Genomic DNA, 21,360 nt, shown 5'->3' with positions numbered 1-21,360 from the left:
AAAACGTGGAGATTCTGTGTCCTTTAGCAGGGGAAAATGCTCTGTGGAGGTGGAAATAAGCACGGTTGGGTGGCACGGGGACAGCACCATCAGCGTGTGGTTTCTGCTCCTTTAATGATGATGCCCTGCAACTTTTCCCAGTTGGAAGAGAGTGAAGCCAAGTGTGCAGAGGCCCAGAGATGCCAGCAGACAGCAGCCCTGCAGCTGGAGAACCTGCACACGGAGCTGGAGACCCTCAGCAGAAGCAAGACCCTGGTGGGTTCCTGGAGCTGTCCCAGGGCAGGGCACAGTCCCACCTCGGGGGGTTTGGCAGCAGTCAGCAGCTGCTGCGCCCAATCAGCCACCACCAGAGCGTTTGATAAATCACCTCACAGTGTTAATTACGCCTCTGAGGATATTTACCAAATATCCCAGCGTGTTTACTGAGTCTCCAAGGATATTCCTCACTAAATCACCTGGGCCGTTTGGAAACAACAGCCCCCGGGTGGTTTAATGGGTGGGCAAAATTCCTGCGAGGGAGCAGCAGCATCCCACGGTCCAGCTCTGCCTCTCTGATGGGCTGGAGGCTGTTGGCAGCACATGCCAGAGGGGATTTGGTGGCATCCATGAAGCAGGTGCTGTGGATCCTCCTGCAGGTGGACGAGCAGCTGTTCCAGCTGCAGCACGAGAGGGCCGACCTGCTGAAGCGCATCGATGAGGACCAGGAGGACCTGAACGAGCTCATGGAAAAGCACAAGGCTCTGATCGCCCAGGTAGGAGCTGGGGCAGTGTCTCCAGCCCTGGGAGGGCTCTCAGAAAGCCCCGCAGGCTGGCACAGAGCTGGTGGTGGCACCTGGGGGTGCACAGAGGGGTGAGGAGCCCAGGAAAGAGATGCTATGAGGAGGAAGGGAAGGGTCACAGCACCAGATCCTCTCACCTGCAGTTCTGAGTCTTCTTTCAGGAGGTGTTTTGCCTTTAGTTTCAACACTTGGGGAATCCTACAGCCGCCCCTCTGGGTTGTTTTTATTCTTCCTTTCACCATTTCTCCTGCAGTGCTGCCACACAGCCCCGGGGCTTTCAGGGCCATATCCAAACTATGCCAGGCTCTCCCAAAGGATTATCCTGGGAGCTGAGGGACCCCAAAACTCCCACGGGAGGTGGCAGGGTGGTCAGGCTGACAATTCAGTCTGGTGCCCCTTGCAGAGGTGGTGGGGATCCAGGAGCCTGTGGCTGGAACCGGGACAGCCTGGTTTCTGTCCTGATCCACAAATACTTGTTTCAAAAATCAGGGAAGCTGCGATGAGCTGGGAGAATGAAGCTCCATCAGGGCAGTCCAGGAGCAGCTCCCTGTCCCAGTGGCAGGAAATTCAGGCAGGAAGCAGCCCTCTGCTCTGAGCCCTGCTGCTCCCACTGCACATTTTCTGTTTCTGCAGTCGGCCACAGACATCGCTCAGATCCGCGAGCTGCAGACACAGGTGGAGGATGTGAAGAAAGAAAAGCAGAGCCTGCAGGAGAAGGTAATTCCTGTGGGAGAAGGTGATTCCTGCCCAGCCTGTGGCACTCCTGCTGAGGAGTAGGACCTCTTTAGGCTGGAGAAATCTTCTCCTGGCAGAGTTCTTGGGATTCACAGCCTGGCTTCTCCCTCCTCCCCTGCTGAAGTGCCCTGGCTGGGATGGGCTGACCCCAGGGCTGCCCCGGGGTGGGCACCAGCAGGGGCTGCACCCCCTGGCCTCTGTGGCTGTGCCAGCCCTCCTGGAGTGAGGGATTTAATTTTAAACACATGAGTAATCCCATTAAGGGAAGTGCTTTACTGGAGCGTGGCTAAACTGCCCAGGAATCAGAAGCAAGAGAGGGTGGTGCTTTGGAGATAGGCTGGATAAAAGGAGACAAATTCCTGTAGTTTTAGGTCAAATTCAAAATCTGAACCCGGGATCACTGACAGGGCAGTTTCCTTTGGAGATCTCGGTGTGAGAGCTGAGGAAACAGCTTGACCCAGGCAGCTTTCCACAAAGACTGTGAATTTTTACGCCTGCTGTCCTCAAAGAGTCTGTGAGGAGAGAAAAGCAGAGGAGCCCCGGACACGTGTCCCTGGGCAGCAGGTCCTCCATTCAGAGCCTCACATCGGTGTCAGGCCTGTTCTGCGTGCCTGCAGCAGCAGGGAATTCTTTGGGAAGGGAGGGCAGTGCTTGGCCACATCACCTCAGGGGCCAGGAGAGACCCCCAGAGCGTGGGAGGGACTGGGGAGGGGACCAGGAGAGGGGATGAGCAGAGGGGATGAGCAGAGGGGTGCAGGAGAGGGGATGAGAAGAGGGGATGAGCAGAGGGGATGAGCAGAGGGGTTCAGGAGAGGGGATGAGCAGAGGGGTGCAGGAGAGGGAATCAGCAAAGGGGATCAGCAGAGGGGTCCAGAAGAGGGGTTTAGCAGAGGGGATCAGCAAAAGGGCTCAGCAAGAGGGGTTCAGCAGAGGGGTTCAGCAGAGAAGTCCAGCACAGGGAGTGGGAGATGCTGACCCAGCCCCTGCTCTCCCAGCTGCAGGCAGCTCAGGCCAGGGCAGCCCAGCTGGAGCAGTGCCCGGCCGAGCGCTCCATCGTCAGCCGGCAGGAAGCTCGGATCCGGGACCTGGAGAGCCAGCTGGACTTCCAGGCCGTGCAGATGAAGCGCTTCGAGGTACCCCCTCCTCACCTGTGGGGACAGGAGCACCTGGGAAGGGCTGGGAGGGACAGGAGGGGGCTGGGGCAGCCCAGGTGCTTCGTGGCACTGCTGCTCTCTCTGTGAGGGGGTTTCTGGCAGCCAGCACTGCCTTGGTGCTCACGGGGAGCTTCCCAACAGCTCAGCTTCCCCTCACCCCCCAGGTGCTGGTGCTGCGCCTGCGGGACAGCATCATCCAGATGGGAGAGGAGCTGGAGAAGGCGGCCGAGTCAGAGGCACGGGAGAGGGAGAGCACCAGGTACTACCAGAGGAGGATGGAGGAGATGAAGGCTGACATGGACGAGCTGGTGCAGAGGGAGCTGGAGTCCAGCCGCCGGCGCATGGAGCTGGTGAGGGGCGCTCCTCCCGGGGCTTGGGTGGTCCCATGGTCACAGGGGTTTGCTGCAGCTGGAGGTGACCCCTCATAGCCCCTGGGTTGGTCTGAGGGCCCCAGAAAAGTCATTTTTGTGTAGTCCTTTGTGTGCTCTGGGTCTGGGGATGGAGCTGTTCCTGGGCTGCTCCTCTGGGAGGGACAGGGAATTGCTTTGCAGCTCTCTGCAGCCCGAAACCATTGAACCAAAGCTGTCCCCTCATGTTCCCTTTCCCCATGGCTGGTCTGGGAGCCTGGACAGTCACTCTGCTCCATGGTTTTTTGGTGGGAAGGAGGTGGCTTTGTCTGCTCTCATAGAAATGCAGCTCACGTGTGGATGGGGCACTTGGGGACGTGGTTTAGTGCTGGACTAGGCAGCGCTGGGGTAACAGTTGGACTGGATGATCTTGGAGGTGTTTCCATCCTGGATGAATCTATGATTCCGAGTTAGGTCATTCCTGCAGCTCCTCGTGCTGGTTCTCCTCATGCCAGGCAGAACCACAATGGGTGGGAACGGTGGGAATGGGAATTTCCTGGCAGAGAATGGGAAGGGTGGAAATGCCCTGGCTGGCCCTGCAGCAGCCCCTGAGTGCTGGTCACAGGGCTGGGAGTGCCAGGGCTGGGTGTGCCAGGCTCAGCTCCTCCTGGAGCTCCTGGCTTTGCCAAACCTCTCCTGTGGCTGCAGCTCAGACAGTGCCAACCAGCAGCTAAACCCGCTCTGAGTGAGCAGAGCCCCAGCTGGCTTTGGAGAGCAGCAAAAATAGATTCACCTTCATTTTCCAGCCCTTTCCAGAGTCTCTTTTCATGTTGTTTCTTCCAGTAATCTAAGGGAAAGCCTCGCTCCCGAGTGGTAATTGAAAGATATTGCACTTCTGCTGGCAGCAGGGCTGAATTAGGAGCAGTTATTTTATCAATAATCTTTTAGTTAGCAATCAAGGAGATCCCAGGATTTATTCTGCCCCGAGGCTGCCAGCCTTCCCGAGGGGAATGGTGTGAACGACTCCCATTCCTCTGCCTGCACCAGGGTCAGGCTTTGTCCTTGCTCTGCCAGGCTGAGCCCTGCCCGCTCCAGCTGCCAGGGCAGCCTCCCCTGGGCACGGAATGAGGTCGGATCTCAGCCTCTGATGCTCTGCAGAGCCGTGAGACGCTGGAGTGAGAGGCTCTGCTGAGGTGCCAGGGGCATCCTGGGCTCCCTGTAGCACTGGGGGAGCAGTGGCTGTGGGGTGCTGTGATGTTGGGTGTGTGTTGCAGTTCTGGTGGAAGGGCAGTGCTTGGCACGTGGATTCTCTGGCTGCTGGGATGGGGGTGGGTTCTTTCTGCTGTATTTTTGGGGTTGTGCCTGTATTTTTAGCAGCTTTGTGGATGTTTCCTATGGGGATGCGAGCGCCGGGTGAAGGAAGGTGCAGGAGCTTCTTGGCACTCTTGTGCTCTCCCAGATAAAATGTGCAAAGAGGGCTGAAAGGGATTTTAGAGGCACCTCCCTCAAACAAGACACGAACAGCTGAACTTGTGAGGCAGGACTGGGGGCTCTGGGTGTATCCAGACACTCAGATAATATTTGGGGTCATCTGGCGTCAGCAGGAGAAAGGAGCAGGGGGCTCCCCCAGACACACCTCCCCATCCCAGCTTTGCCATGGTGGTTGCTCCATGGGAGCTGGCTCCAGGGACTGCTGTGACATTCCTGGGAGCAGAGGCATCCCCCAGACTGTGTCCCCTGAAGAGCACTTGAATTAAACATGGGGCAGAGCTGTGATGGAGGAGCCCGGCCCGGCTTGTCGGGAGCCTGGTGGGGAGCATCAATAGTTAATAGAAAGCCACTTATGGCTCTGCTCCTGCTAAATCCCCCATCAATTATAAATCCAGCCTGAATTATTCACTTGACATTACTTAAGTCGTGCTCTGCTCCTAACAGTTTTTAAAAAACTTATTTAAACACACGGCGGTGAGGTTGTGGACTTGCCACACGCTGCTGAGGTTTGAAGAGGGTGTTGAAGGGACAAATTCCTGGCAGAGACTGGCTTAAAAATCCTGTCTTGTTTCAGATATGTAGATATATATATAGCATATATATACAATATACAGAACAGGAGGCATTTTGGTCTCACAGCTCACATTTATCAGTGGAAAATCCCATGCCACCGTCCCCAGCCAGGCTTAGGGTGTCTCCATTCCATCCCTCCTTCTTTTCCCACCCAGTTCAGGGCACTGGGGAGGCAGCCTTGTGCCATTCAGCAGGGAATACCCAGTGAGGAGCAGGGATGAGAGCTGCCTGCCAGGCAGATGGCTCTGCCTTATGAATTTTGTAAGAAGGATGGATTTTGAACACTTTCCAAGCGTGTTTGGTAATGAGGAGGGTAGGACTTGGCCCTGCTGGACTCTCTTTGCTCTGGCTGCACATCCTGGGTTTCCTCCCTGGAGCTGGAGCTCCTCTTCCAGTAAAATCTGGATCCCAGCCTGCAGCAGCTCCTGGTTTCTCAGCTGCTCTGTGGACACCCAGAGCTTGTCAGGCCAGCCCCAGCCCCTGGTGTGGAGTGAGGGATGGGTTTCCAGCTTGGGGAGCTTAAACCCCAGCCCTACTCTCTGTGTTCATCGTGTGTGCACAGACACTTGTCCCCTGCATGTGTCCCCTGGTGAGGCTGCAGTGCTGGGAAGGGGGGAACAGGGGCTGGGAAGGATGGAGAAGGGGCTGGGAAGGATGGAGAAGGGGCTGGGAAGGATGGAGAATGGCTGGGAAGGATGAAACAGGGGCTGGGAAGGGTGGAGAAGGGCTGGGAAGGATGGAAGAGGGGCTGGGAAGGATGGAGAAGGACTAGGAAGGATGGAAGAGGGTCTGGAAAGGGTGGAGAACGGCTGAGAAGGATGGAAGAGGGGCTGGGAAGGATGGAAGAGGGGCTGGAAAGGGTGGAACAGGGCTGGGAAGGATGGAACAGGGGCTGGGAAGGATGGAACAGGGGCTGGGAAGGATGGAGAAGGACGGGGAAGGGTGGAACAGGGTCTGGGAAAGGTGAGACAGGGCTGGGAAGGATGGAGAAAAGGCTGGGAAGGATGGAACAGGGGCTGGGAAGGACGGACCCGGGCTGGGAGCAGCAGGAATGTGGGACAATGAGTGGCTGTCAGTGTCTGGGATTTCCCTCCTGGGGCTGCTCTGAGGGCAGGATGGTGCTGTGCTGGCTGTGCTGCTGCTGACTGAGCCGCCTGCACAGCTCGGGTTCCATGGCAGAATTTAAACATCTGGATGAGGGCTCTGGGATGAAAACTCTGGAATGGGGTCCAGCCATGGGCTGGAGCTGCTCAGGTCTCCAGGTGCCTTTTTGGTGGAAAGCTTAGGGAAAAACAGGGGCTGACCCAGCCGGGATGAAGCCCTGGCTGGCCCCGGCACAATCCAGGGACTTTCTGGGTCCCCTGCTGTCCCTCTGTGCCCAGCACAGCCCCACTGAACCCTCCCCCAAGCACACCAGGGGGGCTGCAGGGTGCTATCCTAAAATCAGCTTTCTTTCATGAAGCTGTGAAACTCATCAGCACAATAATTAACTAATTGTACAGAAAACTGAAGTACAGGTGTGAAGATATTCTTCACAAGTTGTTTTTTTTTTTTTTTTTTTTAATTTTTGTGAGAGACTCAGTATAAATAGTGTAAATAACCTTTTTTTAATTTTTTTTTTTCTGGTTCTTTTGCTGGCAGATCTTTGTGCCCTGGCCCTGCTATGGCCACGTTGTGTGACACAACAGAGCTGCAACTCCAGGATTAGGGATTTTTGCTTATTTGCAAACTATAAAGAGTTTTTTTTAGTGTTTTTTTTTTTTTTGTTGTATTTTTTAATGGTTTTTTGGTCTGATTTTCTTTGTGTGGTTTTTTTTTTGGTTTTTTTTTGATGTCTTTAATGTGGTTTTGGGGGGGTTGTGTGGGTTTTTTGGGTTTTTTATGTTTTTATGTTTTTTGGTGGGTTTTTTTGTGGTTTTTGGAGTTTTGTTATTAAATGGTTTTTTAAGGGGCTTTTTTGTTTTGTTTTAGGGTGGGGCTTTTTCCCCCCTTGTTTTTGTTTTTGTTTGTTTTTTGTTTGTTTTTTTTTATTTAATTTTTGTTTGGTTGGTTTTTGTTTTTGTTTTGGTGTTTTTTGTTTTTTTTTTCCTTTGGGGTTTTCTTTCTTTATTTTTTTTTTGACGCTTCCAGTGAACTCGAGCAGCGAAGCGGGAGCTGTTCGTGCTCCCAGCAGGGTCCCCGCAAACCCTCTGATGTCCCCGCAGCTCCTGTCCCCATCCCCGCCTGCTCCCAGCCGCTCTTCCCTTGGAGAGCCGATGCCTTTGAGGGGTGTAAGGACAATTATCATCAAAGGCAGCGGTCCTTGGAGGTGAGGGGCTGATGGAGGAGCCAGGAGTGAACGCTCGGCTGTGTATTTGCTAATTGGGGCTGTTGTGATTCTGCTTTGCCTTTAAAAGTGTAAATTCCTCAGGAATCCTCGGCTGCTCGCACAGCAATTACACGGTGCTCACTCCAGCCTTCAAATTTTGTCGCTTCAAACTTTCCCCGAAACCCCCGCGAGTTAACGGCTTAATTAAAAATAATAATGATGGATGAATTCCGCAGGTGCGGGCTAAGTTATTAGGAGAAAAGGGACCCAAGCTGGATTAATTAGATTATACTTGACTAGAGGTGGATGGGAGCGAGCAGAGGTGGTGTTGGCACAGCAGAAGCACAAACAAAAATGCGAGGTGGTGACAAGGACGTGGTGCTGGCCTGGGAATCCTTTTGGAGTCCCAGGGATCATTTCACTGCTGGTTTTGTTTATCTCCTTTTAACCTCTCTTCAGATAATTCTGAGACAAAATTAGTTGGGGGAAAAAAAAAAGCCTCTTAAGGAAAGAAAAGAAGGTTTAGAAATCCCTTTCCATGAGGGACGTGCAGAATCTTTTCAGGAGTCCAGCTGAGAGCAGCTCCCTGTGGGTTTGATGAGTGCCAGGCATCACTGAGTGAGCTCCTGTCCCCTTGTCTTGGGGAAACCTCTAATCCAGGCTCCCTGTCAGCAGGAATCAGCCTCAGCCTTCTAAAACCATGGCTTCTGACCCACCTGCAGAGCCAGTCCTTTGCTCTGGGGCAGCCTCTCCCCCAGTGAATGGGAGAATCTGGTTTGGAAATGTATTCAGAACCAGGCAGAACGTATATTTTATTTATCGATGATAAAATATACATCAGCCAGGGGTTCTGAGCTGGGCAGGCTGGTCCTGCTGTGTGTGCCTCACTGGTTTGGTGGAAGCAGCCAGAGATGCTGGTGCCAAAAGGGGTTTAACAGCAGAGGATGCTCCTTTTAGCCCCTCAGCTCCATGGTGCAGATTGCCCAATAATATGAGTTTTCCCTTTATTTCTCCCCTTTTTCTGCTCAGAGGAAACAAAAAGCCAGCTCTGCCCAGTGTGAGGGTGTCAGTTCTCAGCCCAGGGGCTGTGTGAAAAGAGAAAAGCTTCTCGGATTTACATTTAGATAGAACAACGTGTGTCAGAGGTGTCCAGCAGCTCCCCGGGGCGCCAGGGGCCTGGTGCTGGGATGGGCCTCGTCGATTTGTCTTCTGCAGGCAGTATTTTTCCATCTGAAATTGAATCATTTGGGCAAAATTATTCCTTTCCTTGAGACAATTGCAGGGTATGGAGAAAAACATGAATCTCCGTGGATGAGACTGGGGGCAGCGGGGATGGGTTGAGCCGTGTCAGCTCTGTTTCCTGCCTCACATTCAAATCACCCCTCGGGTGGGCAGGGGACCCCAGGGTCACCCACAGTCCCCAGTGTCACCCCAGCTCCCCCTCCCGAGGCCACCAGCATGGCTGCCACAAACTGTGGGTGCCAGGGATGTCCTGGGGGTGGCAGGGGGACCCCCAGCTCAGCAGGGATGGTCCCTTTCCTCTCAGCATTCCCAGGGTCATGCAGCAGGTAGTGAGCTCAGCCCCACCAGCCGGGGGGACCCCTCCAGCCCCCAGGGCATTCTGTTTGCTGTTCCCGCAGCCATCCCAGGGGATTCCTGTGGCCAGAGGAAGTGGGTTTGGGGTGCTGGTAGGGGGATACTGTTCCGTGCCTCCCTGCCCATCCCTGTTAACAGCAGCAGAACAGAAGAGTGGAATTAAACGCAGCCACTGAGCTATATTTGATTTGTGCCATAGCCTGCAGATGAGTCAATAGAGGCTCTTATCAGCCTGTGGAAGGGCTCAGCTCCTTATCAGGCAGCAGTTCCACTCCCTGCCCCCGCAGTCCCACATTCTGAACCCAGGCACGTGGGAGCTTGGGGCTCTTTCCTCCTCTCAAGTGTTTCACCGTGAGCCCTGTTCTGAGCCCCTGAGGTCCTCAGTGAAACACTTCCCGTGATGAAACAGCTCCTTTCCACCTCCTGCCCGAGCCAGGAAGGCTTGGAAACACCAAGTTTCAGAAAACTTCTCAGCAGCAGTGAGGTTTTCCCCAACGCCAGCGCGTTGCCAGGAGCTGCCGTGACACCCAAACGGGGCTGTTTCTTTTCCTGTTTTGATGAACTGAGATGCTCTTCCCCCAGGCCCTGTGTGCCTGGTGATTCCAGGCCTTCCATTATTTACTGTGACAGCGTGCCAGCTCCTGTGCCCTGGCCTGTCTCAAGTCATCCCTCACCTTGTCACCGCTGCCGTGGCGATTTCACAGCTGGCAGCTTCAATCACTGGGGATCTGCTGCTCCCTCTCTCTGCCCTGTCATGGCCTGGGAGCAGCAGGAGGGGTTCCTTCCCAGCTGGAAGGACGTGGAATGTGATGAGCATGGCTGCAGGGCCAGGCTGGTGTCCTTGCTGTGCAGAGTGGGCAGTGTTGGTCCATGGAGCCGTGGGGGTCGTGTCAGATTGTGAATCCTGGGATGGTTTGGGTTGCAGGGACTTCAAAGCTCATCCTGTCCCACCCCCTGCCATGGGCAGGGACACCTTGCACTATCTCAGGTTGCTCCAAGCCCTGTCCAAGCTGGCCTGGGACACTTCCAGGGATGGGGCAGCCCCAGCTTCTCTGGGCCCCCTGTGCCAGGGCCTCAGCACCCTCACAGGGAAGAATTCCTTCCCAATATCCCATCCATCCCTGTCCTCTGGCTGCGGGCAGCATTCCCTGTGTCCTGTCACTCCATGCCCTTATCCAAAATTCCTCTCCAGCTCTCCTGGAGCCCCTTTAAGCCCTGGAAGGTGCTGGAAGATGCCGTTGATGTTCACAGGCACCGCAGGGCACGGTGCAGCTAACCAGCCCCACAGGCAGCACTGGGGTGGGGGTGGGATGGTTCAGCAGCCCCCCCACTCGCAGCTCAGGTGCCGTGCCAGCTGCAGAGCCTCCCCTGGTGTCCCCTGTGCAGGAGCAGCAGCTGGCAGAGCTGGCAGAGGCGAGGCAGGGGCTGCAGGCTGACCTGGGCACCTCCATCCGCCGCATCGCAGACCTGCAGGTGGCCCTGGAGGGGCTGCGTGACAGCGACGACAGCGATGCTGACAGGTGAGGGACGGGGGCTGGGGGGAGCTGGGGGGCTCAGCTGCCCTGTGCTGGGCAAGGGGGAGAGCTGGGCAATGCCAGGGTAATTTCACGTCCTCACCCTCGCGTGGTTGCGCTACTCTGAGCAAAAAACTTTGTGTTAGTGGAAGGTTTCATGGGAAGTGTCACCCTTGAAATCATCCGGGGTGGCCCAGCTGAAAGTGAGCAAAAAGGGTGGCAATAGCCCCACTTGTACAGCAGGTCCCTGGCAGCAGTTTGTTGGTGCCCCAGCACTGGGTTCATGGAGTGAAAATCCTGTTTTGATCATCCCCAGGAGCTGGAGTGAAACTGGATGATTGGGTAGGGGGTTTTACTAGGAAAAAAAATGAGGAGAGAATTCCAGTGCATTTTTCAGGTGCTGTTTCAAAAGCCCTTCAATTTTCCCCTCTGCCACGCAGCTAAAGGGGCATCATGACAAATGGAGACCAAACAGAGAAATGAGTTTAAAAGGGGAAAAAAAAAGAAGAAAACTAAAGCTGAGGTGTGCTTGTCACCACTTGCTCTTGCTCTGCGTGGTGATTAAACCAGGGAAGGGTGAGATAGAAACCGTGAGCTGAGACACTCAGTGCTTCCCAAAAGAAGAGTGATTTCCAATGCAGTTGATGCATCAGTGGAGGTGAGAAGTGCTTCCCTGGCAAGAACAGCAGCAGCAGGAGCAGCCCCGAGCATCACTCCCCGTTCTGCTCCCTCCTTTTGCTCCGGGGTCCCTCTGCAGCCTGGCCTGACCGAGCAGGGAGCAGGGAGGGGTCTCCAGCCCCACTCCCTGGGGCTGTTTTGGGAGTGTTCCCCAGTGTGTTGGTTTGAAGAGACAGGTGTCTGCTGAGGAAGGCAGGAGCCTCCCTTGAAATGCAAAATGTGAACTCCCTCCCTCCGAATTATTAGAATTTTGGAATTTAAGGGCTCTCAGGCAAAGATATAGGAATAGGAATTACAGAAAGCTGCCCCATGAACGGAGGATAACTGCCCCACCTCTAACAGATGGCAACAGAATACACAATACACACCCCCAGCTATGCCTTGCAGCATAAGACACCTGGCTCAGCCCAGCCCTGCCCCGGCCACACAGGCTCTGCTGCAGTTGGGCTGGGAAGTTCTGCACCTCGTGGTGGGTTTGGGGTCCCCAGCTGGGCTGGGAAGTTCTGCACCTCGTGGTGGGTTTGGGGTCCCCAGCTGGGCTGGGAAGTTCTGCACCTCGTGGTGGGTTTGGGGTCCCCATTTGGGCTGGGATGTTCTGCACCTCGTGGTGGGTTTGGGGTCCCCAGTTGGGCTGGGAAGTTCTGCACCTCGAGGTGGGTTTGGGGTCCCCAGCTGGGCTGGGATGTTCTGCACCTCGTGGTGGGTTTGGGGTCCCCAGTTAGGCTGGGATGTTCTGCACCTCGTGGTGGGTTTGGGGTCCCCGGGAGCCATCGCTGACCCTCTCCCTGGTCCTTGCAGCGTGCAGACGGCGCGGGAGTCGCTGTGCTCCAGGAGAGACACGTGAGTGATCCCAGGAGATGGTGCTGCCAAAGGACAGAGCCTGGGCCTGCTTCTGCCACAGCTCAGGGAGCACCAGCTGCTGCACTGAGGGGTTATGAGCCCTGCAGTGTCTGCTGCAGCTGCACGGGCAGGGCTCGCACTGGCATCCAGATGTGGCCCATCGACCCGCTCCCATTCCCTGGGAGCTCTGGCTCTTATCCCAGGGGATGCTTCCACTCCTCTGGGCTGTGCTTTGAGAGATGACGATGATCTGTGGCTTTGAAGGAAAGCTGAGATCCTAAAGGATCATCCCCTACATGTGGTCTGGGGGCTCCTGCTGGGTGGGCTGGGGTAGCTCTGGCTCTGGGGGAGCCCAGGGGTGCACAGGGCTCAGTGGGTGACAGCAGCTCTGTCACTGCAGTTGCAGCCCTGGGCAAGTCCCGGGGTGTGCAGGGCTCTGTGGGGTGCCTGGGGTCACACTGGCTCTGCCACTGCAGCTCCAGCCCCAGGCAGCGCAGGCTTTTCCTGCCCAGGGTCTCCAGGGCACTTGCAAAAGCTTGAGGAAATAATGAATAATGAGGAAATAATGAACCTGGAAAGGTTTCTTTTCCCTCTGCTGGTGCCACAAACCGGCTGCTGAGGTGGAGGTGTGAAGACCACCCACTCTGTGCCCTGTGCCACCAGCAGAGTGACCCACGACCCCTCCTGCCTGCCCCTGCAGAGCTGACAGGTCTCTCCTGTCCCCTCAGGGATGCCTGCTCCAGTGTTGGCTCCGTGCTCAGCCTGGAGCCTGCAGAGAGTGTCAAGTCCTGGCTGAGCTCCTCCTCAGGCTGGACGTCCCTGGTGAGTGCCAGCGTGGCCGGGAGCATTCCAGCACCGTCCGTGGGCAGCCGCAGCACCCAGAGCCTCAGGTGAGGGACCCCCAGCCCATCCTGGGGGTGGCGGGGGGTGCTGAGGTGTGGGGGCTTCCTCTGGGCTCCCTTGGGACGTGCAGAACAGATCTCAGAGGGACCTGTGGTGTTTAAGGTCAAAACATCAAATCAAGGGAGGCAGTCACTGCCACGCCGGGATCAGTGAAACACCAGATGAAAGCCACTACATCAAAATCGTGCTTCAAGCAGGAAAATATCCCTTGATGTATTCTCTGGAGATAATTTAAAGAGGCATTGCAGCCTATTTGAGGGTTTGTATGCCATATGCTCGCTGCTGAGGGAGAGGGATGCGTTTCTACTGTTGTGATATCAAATATGTTAATTTTTGGTGGTGATGCTGGCGGGCTGGGAGAGAGCTGGAGAGGGGCCCAAGCACCTGCACAGCCCAAATGTCCCTGCTTTGCTCTGTGGGTGCCCATCCTGAATTGGTGCCCATCAGAGGGACCACCCAGCCCAGAGAAAAACCCCTTTTCTGTGTCACAGAGGAATTTGTGTTTCACGTGTGAAACAATCACACGGCTTGAGTTTGGAAAAACTCTGTGAATCGGGGTCTGGGGCTGCATTGTGGAGGGAGCTGGTGAGGATGGAGGAGGGTGTCAGATCCCCTTGGAGGTTTGTGAGGACAGAGATGGAGCAGGGATGGAGCCCTGGGGCAGGGAGCAGAGTGGGCTCCAGAGAGCATCATCTCCCTGTAGGGAAGGTGGAAAAGGTGCCAACCATCCAAACTCAGGGTGGGCAGGGCTGGCAGTGCCCCTGCTCACAGTGGAAAAGGTGCCAACCATCCAAACTCAGGGTGGGCAGGGCTGGCAGTGCCCCTGCTCACAGGCCCTGGGATTCAGGAGCTCCCCACCCCGCTGCTGTCCCAGGGATGGTGTCTCAGGACACGTGTCACCGCTTTTCCAGTTTTTCTCCCCATGAGCAGGGCAGGGGCCCGGCTGAGGCTGGGCACAGCTCACTGCAGCTCCCTGCAGGTGACAGGATTTGTCAGGGTTGTGAGCACAGCCTCACTGCAGACATTGGTATTAATCTCCCTGCTCTGATTCTGGAGAGCTCCGTCCCCACAGCCCCCACCTGCCTCGTACAGGAGGATCACTGCTGGCAGAACTGATGCTCTGAAGAGCAGCTCCCCAGCAGGAAGCACCCTGGGTGGGCTGCAGCAGCTTGGGGAGGTACAAGGCAGAGTTTAAGAGCAGTCAGGTAGGGCAGAGACCTGTGGGGAGATCACAGAATCCTGGAATGATTTGTGTTGGAAAGGACCTTAAAAATCATCTCATTCCAGCTCCCTGCCATGGGCAGGGACACCTCCCGTAGACCAGTGATGAGTGGGAGCCCTGAGAGCAGTGGGCTGAGCTCACTGGGACCCTGCACAATAAATAAAGCCCTTCCTAAGTGCTGCTGAGGAGGCTTCGGTCCAAATGACCAAACTCTGATCATTAATGAATGACAGGAAAACAGGCATTGTGGCTAATACTTTATTTTGAGCTGAAACACTTTGGATTTATAGAAGATCTGCAGGGTGTCAGGTTGGACACTGGAAGGAATTTCCTCTTGGAAAGGGTGATCAGGCCTTGGAAGGGGCTGCCCAGGGAGGCTTGGAGTCCCCATCCCTAAGGAAGGTGGCACTCACTGCTCTGGGCTGGGTGACAAGGTGGGGATTGGTCACAGCATGGACTCAGTGCTCCTGGATTCCTTTCCAGCCTCAGTGATTCTGGATTTGGGGATTGCTGGGCTGCCTGTGGCCCCTGTGAGAAGCAAATTGTGCTGAGCCCTGGCCACAGTGACCATCACCCTCTGTCCTGGGGCTTGTGAAGGGGCAGATTGCAAATGCTGGTGTGGGAGCTGTGTTTGGCTGCAGCTCATCTGAGATGGAAATAGAGCGAGGAGGGGATGAAATGCAAACAAACAGGAGACGAGACTGGAGGTAATAAAAATGAGATCAGGGAAACGAGCTCTTCCTTATTAAGATTCCTTTGTCTTACACAAGCTCCCCGTAATGAAAAACGAGTCCTGCTCGTGTTGGCTGCTCAGCACCACATCTGGGCTGTTTGCTGAACAAACAGCTGCCAAGAGCCAGAGGAGAGCAGGGAGCTCTTATCACCCCTGTGCTTACAGGAGGGAGAGCTTGGATTAACGTTTCCTTTAATTCTCTGCTATTTAAATGCCTGTACAAAACTCCGGCCAGCAGAGCTGAGCCTCCATAAATATGACACAGCACAGGGTTGGAATAAATATGATTTTTTTTTTTATTAAGAAGCCAATTTAAAAGTTTATTTATTTATTGTGCCCCCTTCCAGGCAGGTCAGGGTTGTGCTGTGATGGGAGTTATCCAGAGGTGCAGTCAGGGGGTGGATCCACAGCCCAGGATCTGCCTCTGCATCCTGCTGGGGCATCCACAGCCCTGGCATCACCCCACGATCACCCTGACAGCAATTCCCCTCCCGCCTTGGTTCACAAAACCACGAGCCCTGGTCCCAAGGCTGCTGGGGATCCGACACGTTTATTTTTAAGCACGATTGTGTCAGAAGCAAATCATTCTGTGGGAAACTGGGAGCTCTTGTGTAGATGACGGTGTGACAGGAAAATCCTCCTCTGACAGAAATGAGGCCAATGTCTCTTCCCTCCCTGAAATGGAGCTGTCTTGGTTTTATTTGTGAGCTCCCAGGAAAAGCATCCCAGCCACACTTTCGGCCCTGGTCATGTGTTGGAAAGCATGTGTGGATTTTATTGTATAAATGATTTCAACTGGTATAATTGTAATCATGCTAATTGCTATGTAATCTTCACTAATTATTGTTGTATGTCATTTGGTTTGGTGTGAATGGCAGATTGCAGAGCTCTGTTGGCTTCCAGGTGCCTCCCAGGCATCTTTTGCTGGGAAAATCATCTTCCCTGAGGATGGTGGAGGAGGGAGGCTCTGCTCAGGGCTGGAGGGGCTCATGGTCCTGCCTCCTGTGGCATCACCTTCTTTTGGGGCTGCCTGTGACTTCCTGGGGTCATTCTGGGCCTTGGGAATTCCTGCTGGGAATCAGCCAGGGTTTTATGGATGAGCAGAGGAGGCAGCAGGATGGGGAATGACCATCTCGCTCTTGTGTGCTGCCTTGTGAGGAGGATGGGGATGAGGATGAGGAAGAAGAGACAAGATTTTGGAGGTAATTTTGGTAGGCATAAGGGAACAGTTAAAGAAACAAATCATGGAATGGTTGGGGTGGGAAGGAACCTTCAAAATCATCCAGTCCCATGGGCAGGGACACCTTGCACTGTCCCAGGTTGCTCTGAGCTCTGTCCAGCCTGGCCTTGGACAATTCCAGGGATCCAGGGGCAGCCACAGTTTCTCTGGGCACCCTGTGCCAGGGCCTCAGCACCCTCCCAGGGAAGAATTTCTTCCCAGTATCCCATCCAGCCCCTCCTCTGGCAGTTTAATGCGTGCAGAAAGTAGGAACTTTTGGGAGAGACAAGGATGGATGGGGCAGTCTTGGCTTTTGGCTGGAAACCAGGGCACGGAGGGTGTGAAGTCCCTGCTTGGGCTCTGGGGCAGCCATGGGAGCTGGAACAATCCCACCTTTGAAGCTTTCACTCCATTTCAGGCTCTGAAGACTTTCAGAAAAGCAGTACCTGTCTGTCACGTAGAACAGGACAATAAATACAGCGTGTTCAGCCCTTGTTCACAGCCCATTAGTGGTTCTCACACCTCCACTCACTTTTATCTCGGCCTTAAAACCCAAATAAAAACCCTGATGCCGGTGTTTAATTTATGAAAGCCATTCATGCAGCACACAGGTTACAATATTGTTTGGAAACGTGCAGAATGAATGGAGCAATTCCTGTACAAAACCTCACCGAAGGATTACACCAGCCATTTAAGTACGATGCAATTTAGGATCCTAAAATCCAGCATTATTGAAATGTCTCAAACTATTAATCAGCTGTGGTGCTTCAGCAGTGTCAGCACGGGATGGCCCTGAAGGGTGCAGTGATTCAGGGAGATGAAATCTCTGGTTAATTCTTTTTGTGTTGGATAATCAAGTGATTTGGGCTGGTTAAATGAGCAGGGAAAGGCAGTGGGAACCAGGACAGGGGGGCACCTCTGTGCCCTGGGCTGTGCCAGTGGGCACCAGGAAGCAGCTCCACTGCCCCTTCCCTTCCGAATCACACATTTCCCAGCTCTGGAGTTTGTCTTCAGCCCATCTCGGCATGTAAATTATTTCACGGGTCAGCAGAGCCTGGTCCGAGCGTCCCGGGATTATTCCCTCCCAGCCCATCCCCATGGCAACAGCGGCATTCCCAGGGCAGGAAGCTTCATGGCTGCTGCTCCCTCCCAGAGATGCGTTTGCTGTTTGGGTCCCGCTGCTTTGCTCTGCTCCGTTCCCTCTTTTTCCTTCCTCCTTTCTTTCCCAAATTCCCATGCCAGGAAGGCCAGACCTCGTTTCCCTCGGCTGAGCAGTGATGGGGTCCCTGGGCGTGGGGACACTGCCACAAAGCAAACGCAGGTGCTTGGAGGGGATCATGAAGTGTCCCATCGGGGGCTTAGTGACACCAGTGACCCCAAGCCCACTGGTGACTGCAGTTTCCCCTTCTCTGTGACAGGGACAGCCTGGCTGGGGCTGCCGGTGTGGATCCTGAGGCTGAGCAGAGGTGGATCCCATGTGGTTCCTGCACCAGCCCTTGTTTGGGATCTGGCCCTGTCTGGCCATGCCCCCTCGCTGTGCAGGAACATCGAATTCAGGGGTTGCAGGGCTCCTGTTGGAGCAGCAGCCTGGGTGAAACATGCCCAGCAATAACATTGAGATGTGTCGGGAGTGCGCTGCGAGCTGCTTTCATAAAATTTTAGTGAATAATCTTTGGCTTTGACAGAAATAAAATAAATCCTACATATTGCTGTAATCTGTCAAGAAGAAGGATATTTGGAGGTAAGTGCTGGCTTGGCGGAGCTGAAGCTGGTCACACCACACGCTCTACACCAGGAATTATCCAGGCTGGCTGACCTGGGCTTATTTAAGATAAGATCCTTGGGCATTGCCCAACTGCTGGATGCAGCAGTGAGTTTATCCTGAGACTCCCATGGCAATGCCAGCTTTTCACTGCTCAGCCTTGTCCTTGCCGGATGACATCCCGGTCACTGGGGATCCCACAAGCTAACCTAACACGGGTTTTTTCTTGCTCAGGGTGAGCAGAGACACCAAGGACCCCGCTCTGAGCCGGCCTCTCTCCTCCCGGAGCTCTGCCCGGCCTGGCGAGGCTGCGGATCCGGGCAGGACAGCGAGTCCCCTGCTGGGGGCCAGAAGACGGGAATTCGGAAAACCTCAGGCAGCAGAAGAGGATCTGGAGAGCCCGAAGAAGCCCGTGGACAGGATAGGAGACACATCCCCCTCGGTGCTGCGGCGGGGCGGCTCCCCGGCTGCGGACGGCAGGTTCCCCAGCGCGGTGTCCCCGCCGGTGCCCAGCAGGAGGAGGCTCTCGGTGGCCTCGGGGTCGGTCTCGGTGGCCTCGGGGTCGGTCTCGGTGGCCTCGGGGCCGGTGCCCAGCTCCGCCGCCCTGTCCGAGTACGTGGAGGAGCTGCGGCGGCAGCGGGGAGCGGAGCGGGAGCCGGGGCTGCCGGGGCTGCCGGGGCTGGGGGACGCCTCTCCGCTGCCCATTTACCGCACCACCGGCGCCGCGGCCCTGCGCCGCTCCAGGGCTGCCCCGGCGGCCGAGGAGCCCCCGGGGAGGCCGGAGGGGGAATCGGGCAGGGGAAGGGGAGGGAGCCGGTGCCAGCCTCAGCCGCTCCTCCAGCCTGCGGAGCGTGGCCGCGGAGCCGGCCGAGCCCCCGCGTTCCCCAGTGCTGAGAAAGGCATCGAAATTCGGCTCCTACGACTCCCTCCTGCCGGCCCTGGACGGCTCCGGCCGCCGGCCCAGCTCCCCGGCTGCCGGGATGGAGGTGCCGCGGCCGAGCTCCTGGAGGAGCTGCCTGGAGCCGTCGCTGGAGGATGTGGAGCCGGGGAAGGAGCCGGAGGGATTCCTGAGCTCCCTGTCCGGCGATGGGCTGGGCGAGGGGAAGGGGAGCGACCCCTTCAGCTGGCGAATACCCACCCTCAACTACGAGAGGAGAACCAAGGTCGACTTCGATGATTTCCTGCCGGCCATCCGCAAGTCGCGCTCCGCCAGCAGCCTGGCCAGGGCCCGCAGGGACAGGAGGGACGGCCAGCGGCCCCTCACCGTGCGCTTCGAGGACGAGGCCATAGCCGCGGGCAGCCTGGAGTCCTCTGAGACCAAGGGCACGGCCAAGGGCGGCCCGGGCCCCCGGGAAGAGCCCGGGGACCTCTCTGACTGCTCCTCATCCTCCGGCTCGCACCGCTCCTCCCGCAGCGCCGACAGCATCAAGCGGCGGCCGCAGCCCCCGAGAGCGGCCGGGGAGGGCTCCAGCGGCAGGGCCGGCAGCCAGGGCAGCGGGATGAGCCGCCGGGCCGAGGCCGAGGGCAGGGAGGACGATGTCAGCAGCATCATGAAGAAATACCTGGGCAAAGAATAAGGTAACTGTGCGCGCCACCGATGGCACGGGCTCAGAGCTGTGGGGCGCTGGCCCTGAGCCTCGGTGCCTGTGCTGATGCCAGGGAGTGTGTGGGGACAGGATAGCTCGGGAGAGCAGGAGTCCCCATGCTCCTCATGGCGTGTCAGAGCATCCCAGGGCTGCCAGGGTGTCCCTCGGGGTGTGTGGCACTGGGACTGGTCCCCCCTTGCCTTTGCACCTTCACTGCTGGTGCCAGGGACAGAGCTGTCCACAGCACCAGCTCGGAATTCACTGGGTTTCCCAAAACCAGCATCCCCCAGCTGCCACCCCAGCACCTGGCAGACTCATCCCCCCAAGCACTCCCTCCTCAGGGGCCCAAGTTTATTTTTGGGTGATTTTCTTTCTTGGTGATTAGAAGTCAGCTCAGGATGGATGCTGGGGCTTCCCTCTCTGGAGGATGGGGCTCCCACCTAGCCCAGATATCCTTCCCCCAGTCCTCAACAGCCTCCAACACCCACTTGGATGCCATGTCTGGATTGCAACTGACACTTGGAGAATTAGGATTTATTGCTGCAATCCAGGTTTGAAAGCGGAGTCCCTAATGAATACGCCACAACTGTAATTAAGTGTTTAAAATAGATTAGAAAAACATTTTGTAAAACCATTGCCTTTAGAGTAACTTATTGGATGTCAAGCTGTGACCAAATTGACTAAGCCAACACACGAAGGGAGCGCATGTTAATAAAACATTTCTTTCCAGGAAGCAAATTTGCATAATGCAACGTCCCACTTTCTGCAGGCTCCGTTCCCATCGAGCCCCAGCCCGCAGAGACGAGGAGCCACGATGGGCACACAGCTTCCCTGCTCCTGGCACAACCACCTCACGAGAGCAGAGACTGCAAAAGGCTCCACAAAAGTCGTGGGATGATTCTAGAAACTTTTTTTTGCTCCTGGACATACCTGGTTTCCTCATGCTCCTGCCCCGTTTCCCAGCGCCGCAGCTTTGCTCAGGGCCAGCCGCGGGGACAAGGACGTTCCTGTTCTCCTGCAGTTGTTTGACGTGGGAGTTGGTGCTTAAATTCAAACCCAGCGGCTGCCACAGATGCTGAGGATGTGCCATGGCCTGGGAAAGCCACTCTGAGAGGAGCAGGAGGGACACCAGACCCCTCCTTTGTACCCCAGAGCTGCAGCCCGGGTGTCTCATCTCACACTGCACTGCCCAAAAATCAGCTGATCTTGAGGGTGGTCTTGGGTCTCAGTGTGACCCCCAGCAACAGCAGAGCTCTGAAACTTTTATAATTCCACAGGATTTGATGGATCCATCTGTGCTTCCATGGCTCCAGCCTGTGGGGGACACCTGGGCACATCCCAGTGGCGTGCAAGGCACATGGGCAACGGGGGGCTCTATTTAATGCCTGCTTGGTTTTTACACAATAAAATATTTGCTTCTTTGACACGCGGGTCTCTTCTTGTTATTCCTTTCCCCACAGTGGGAGCAGGTCCATGGAAATTGTGCAGTGCAGAGCTGAGCACCTCCTTCCACAAAAAAACCTCTTTTCTCAACCTCACCCTTGTTTCCTAGAAGAGATCCAAACTTATCCCTTGATCAGAGGTTTGGGGCAAAAGGATACATGTCCATGCACAAATCTCTCCTCTCCATCAGGGATTTCCAAGTCATTTGCTTGGCTAGGAAATTTCCACCAGTTTGCACATTCTCCCGGGACCCCTGGGACAGCCACGGGGCAGTGGCAGCTTGAAAGGCCAGTTGGGCACTGTTCAGCATTTTGTTTTGCCTGTTGTATTCTTCACCTTCACTTCTCATTTAAAGCAAAGCCTGGCAGCCGGCAGCGTTTTCCTTGTCAGCGATGGATGGGGAGCCTGGGGATGAGGGCTCGCTCAGCACTTTGCTCGGGTGCCTGTCAGCCGTTCCCGGCCATTCCCGGCAGCTCC

The 21,360-nt window shown here is 55.7% G+C and overlaps 1 protein-coding gene across 1 annotated transcript in view; it reads left to right on the top strand.

The window, feature by feature from the left end:
• Positions 1–20,860, top strand: part of MYO18B (myosin XVIIIB) — a 58,703-nt gene extending 37,843 nt beyond the window's left edge. Inside the window, 11 exon segments of the mRNA XM_038151948.1 lie at positions 142–255; positions 636–752; positions 1,413–1,496; positions 2,510–2,647; positions 2,833–3,018; positions 10,370–10,503; positions 11,974–12,015; positions 12,744–12,905; positions 18,089–18,644; positions 18,646–19,432; positions 20,210–20,860. Of these exon segments, the coding sequence (XP_038007876.1) occupies positions 142–255; positions 636–752; positions 1,413–1,496; positions 2,510–2,647; positions 2,833–3,018; positions 10,370–10,503; positions 11,974–12,015; positions 12,744–12,905; positions 18,089–18,644; positions 18,646–19,431 (2,319 nt within the window). The 3' untranslated portion in view covers position 19,432; positions 20,210–20,860.
• The last annotated feature ends 500 nt before the right edge of the window (positions 20,861–21,360 follow it).

The sequence above is a fragment of the Motacilla alba genome, chromosome 15 (assembly GCF_015832195.1).
Source record: "Motacilla alba alba isolate MOTALB_02 chromosome 15, Motacilla_alba_V1.0_pri, whole genome shotgun sequence".
In the NCBI taxonomy this organism is placed as follows: Eukaryota; Metazoa; Chordata; class Aves; order Passeriformes; family Motacillidae; genus Motacilla; species Motacilla alba.
Note: the sequence above shows the minus strand (reverse complement) of the source record. Positions and strands in the feature narration are given on the sequence as shown.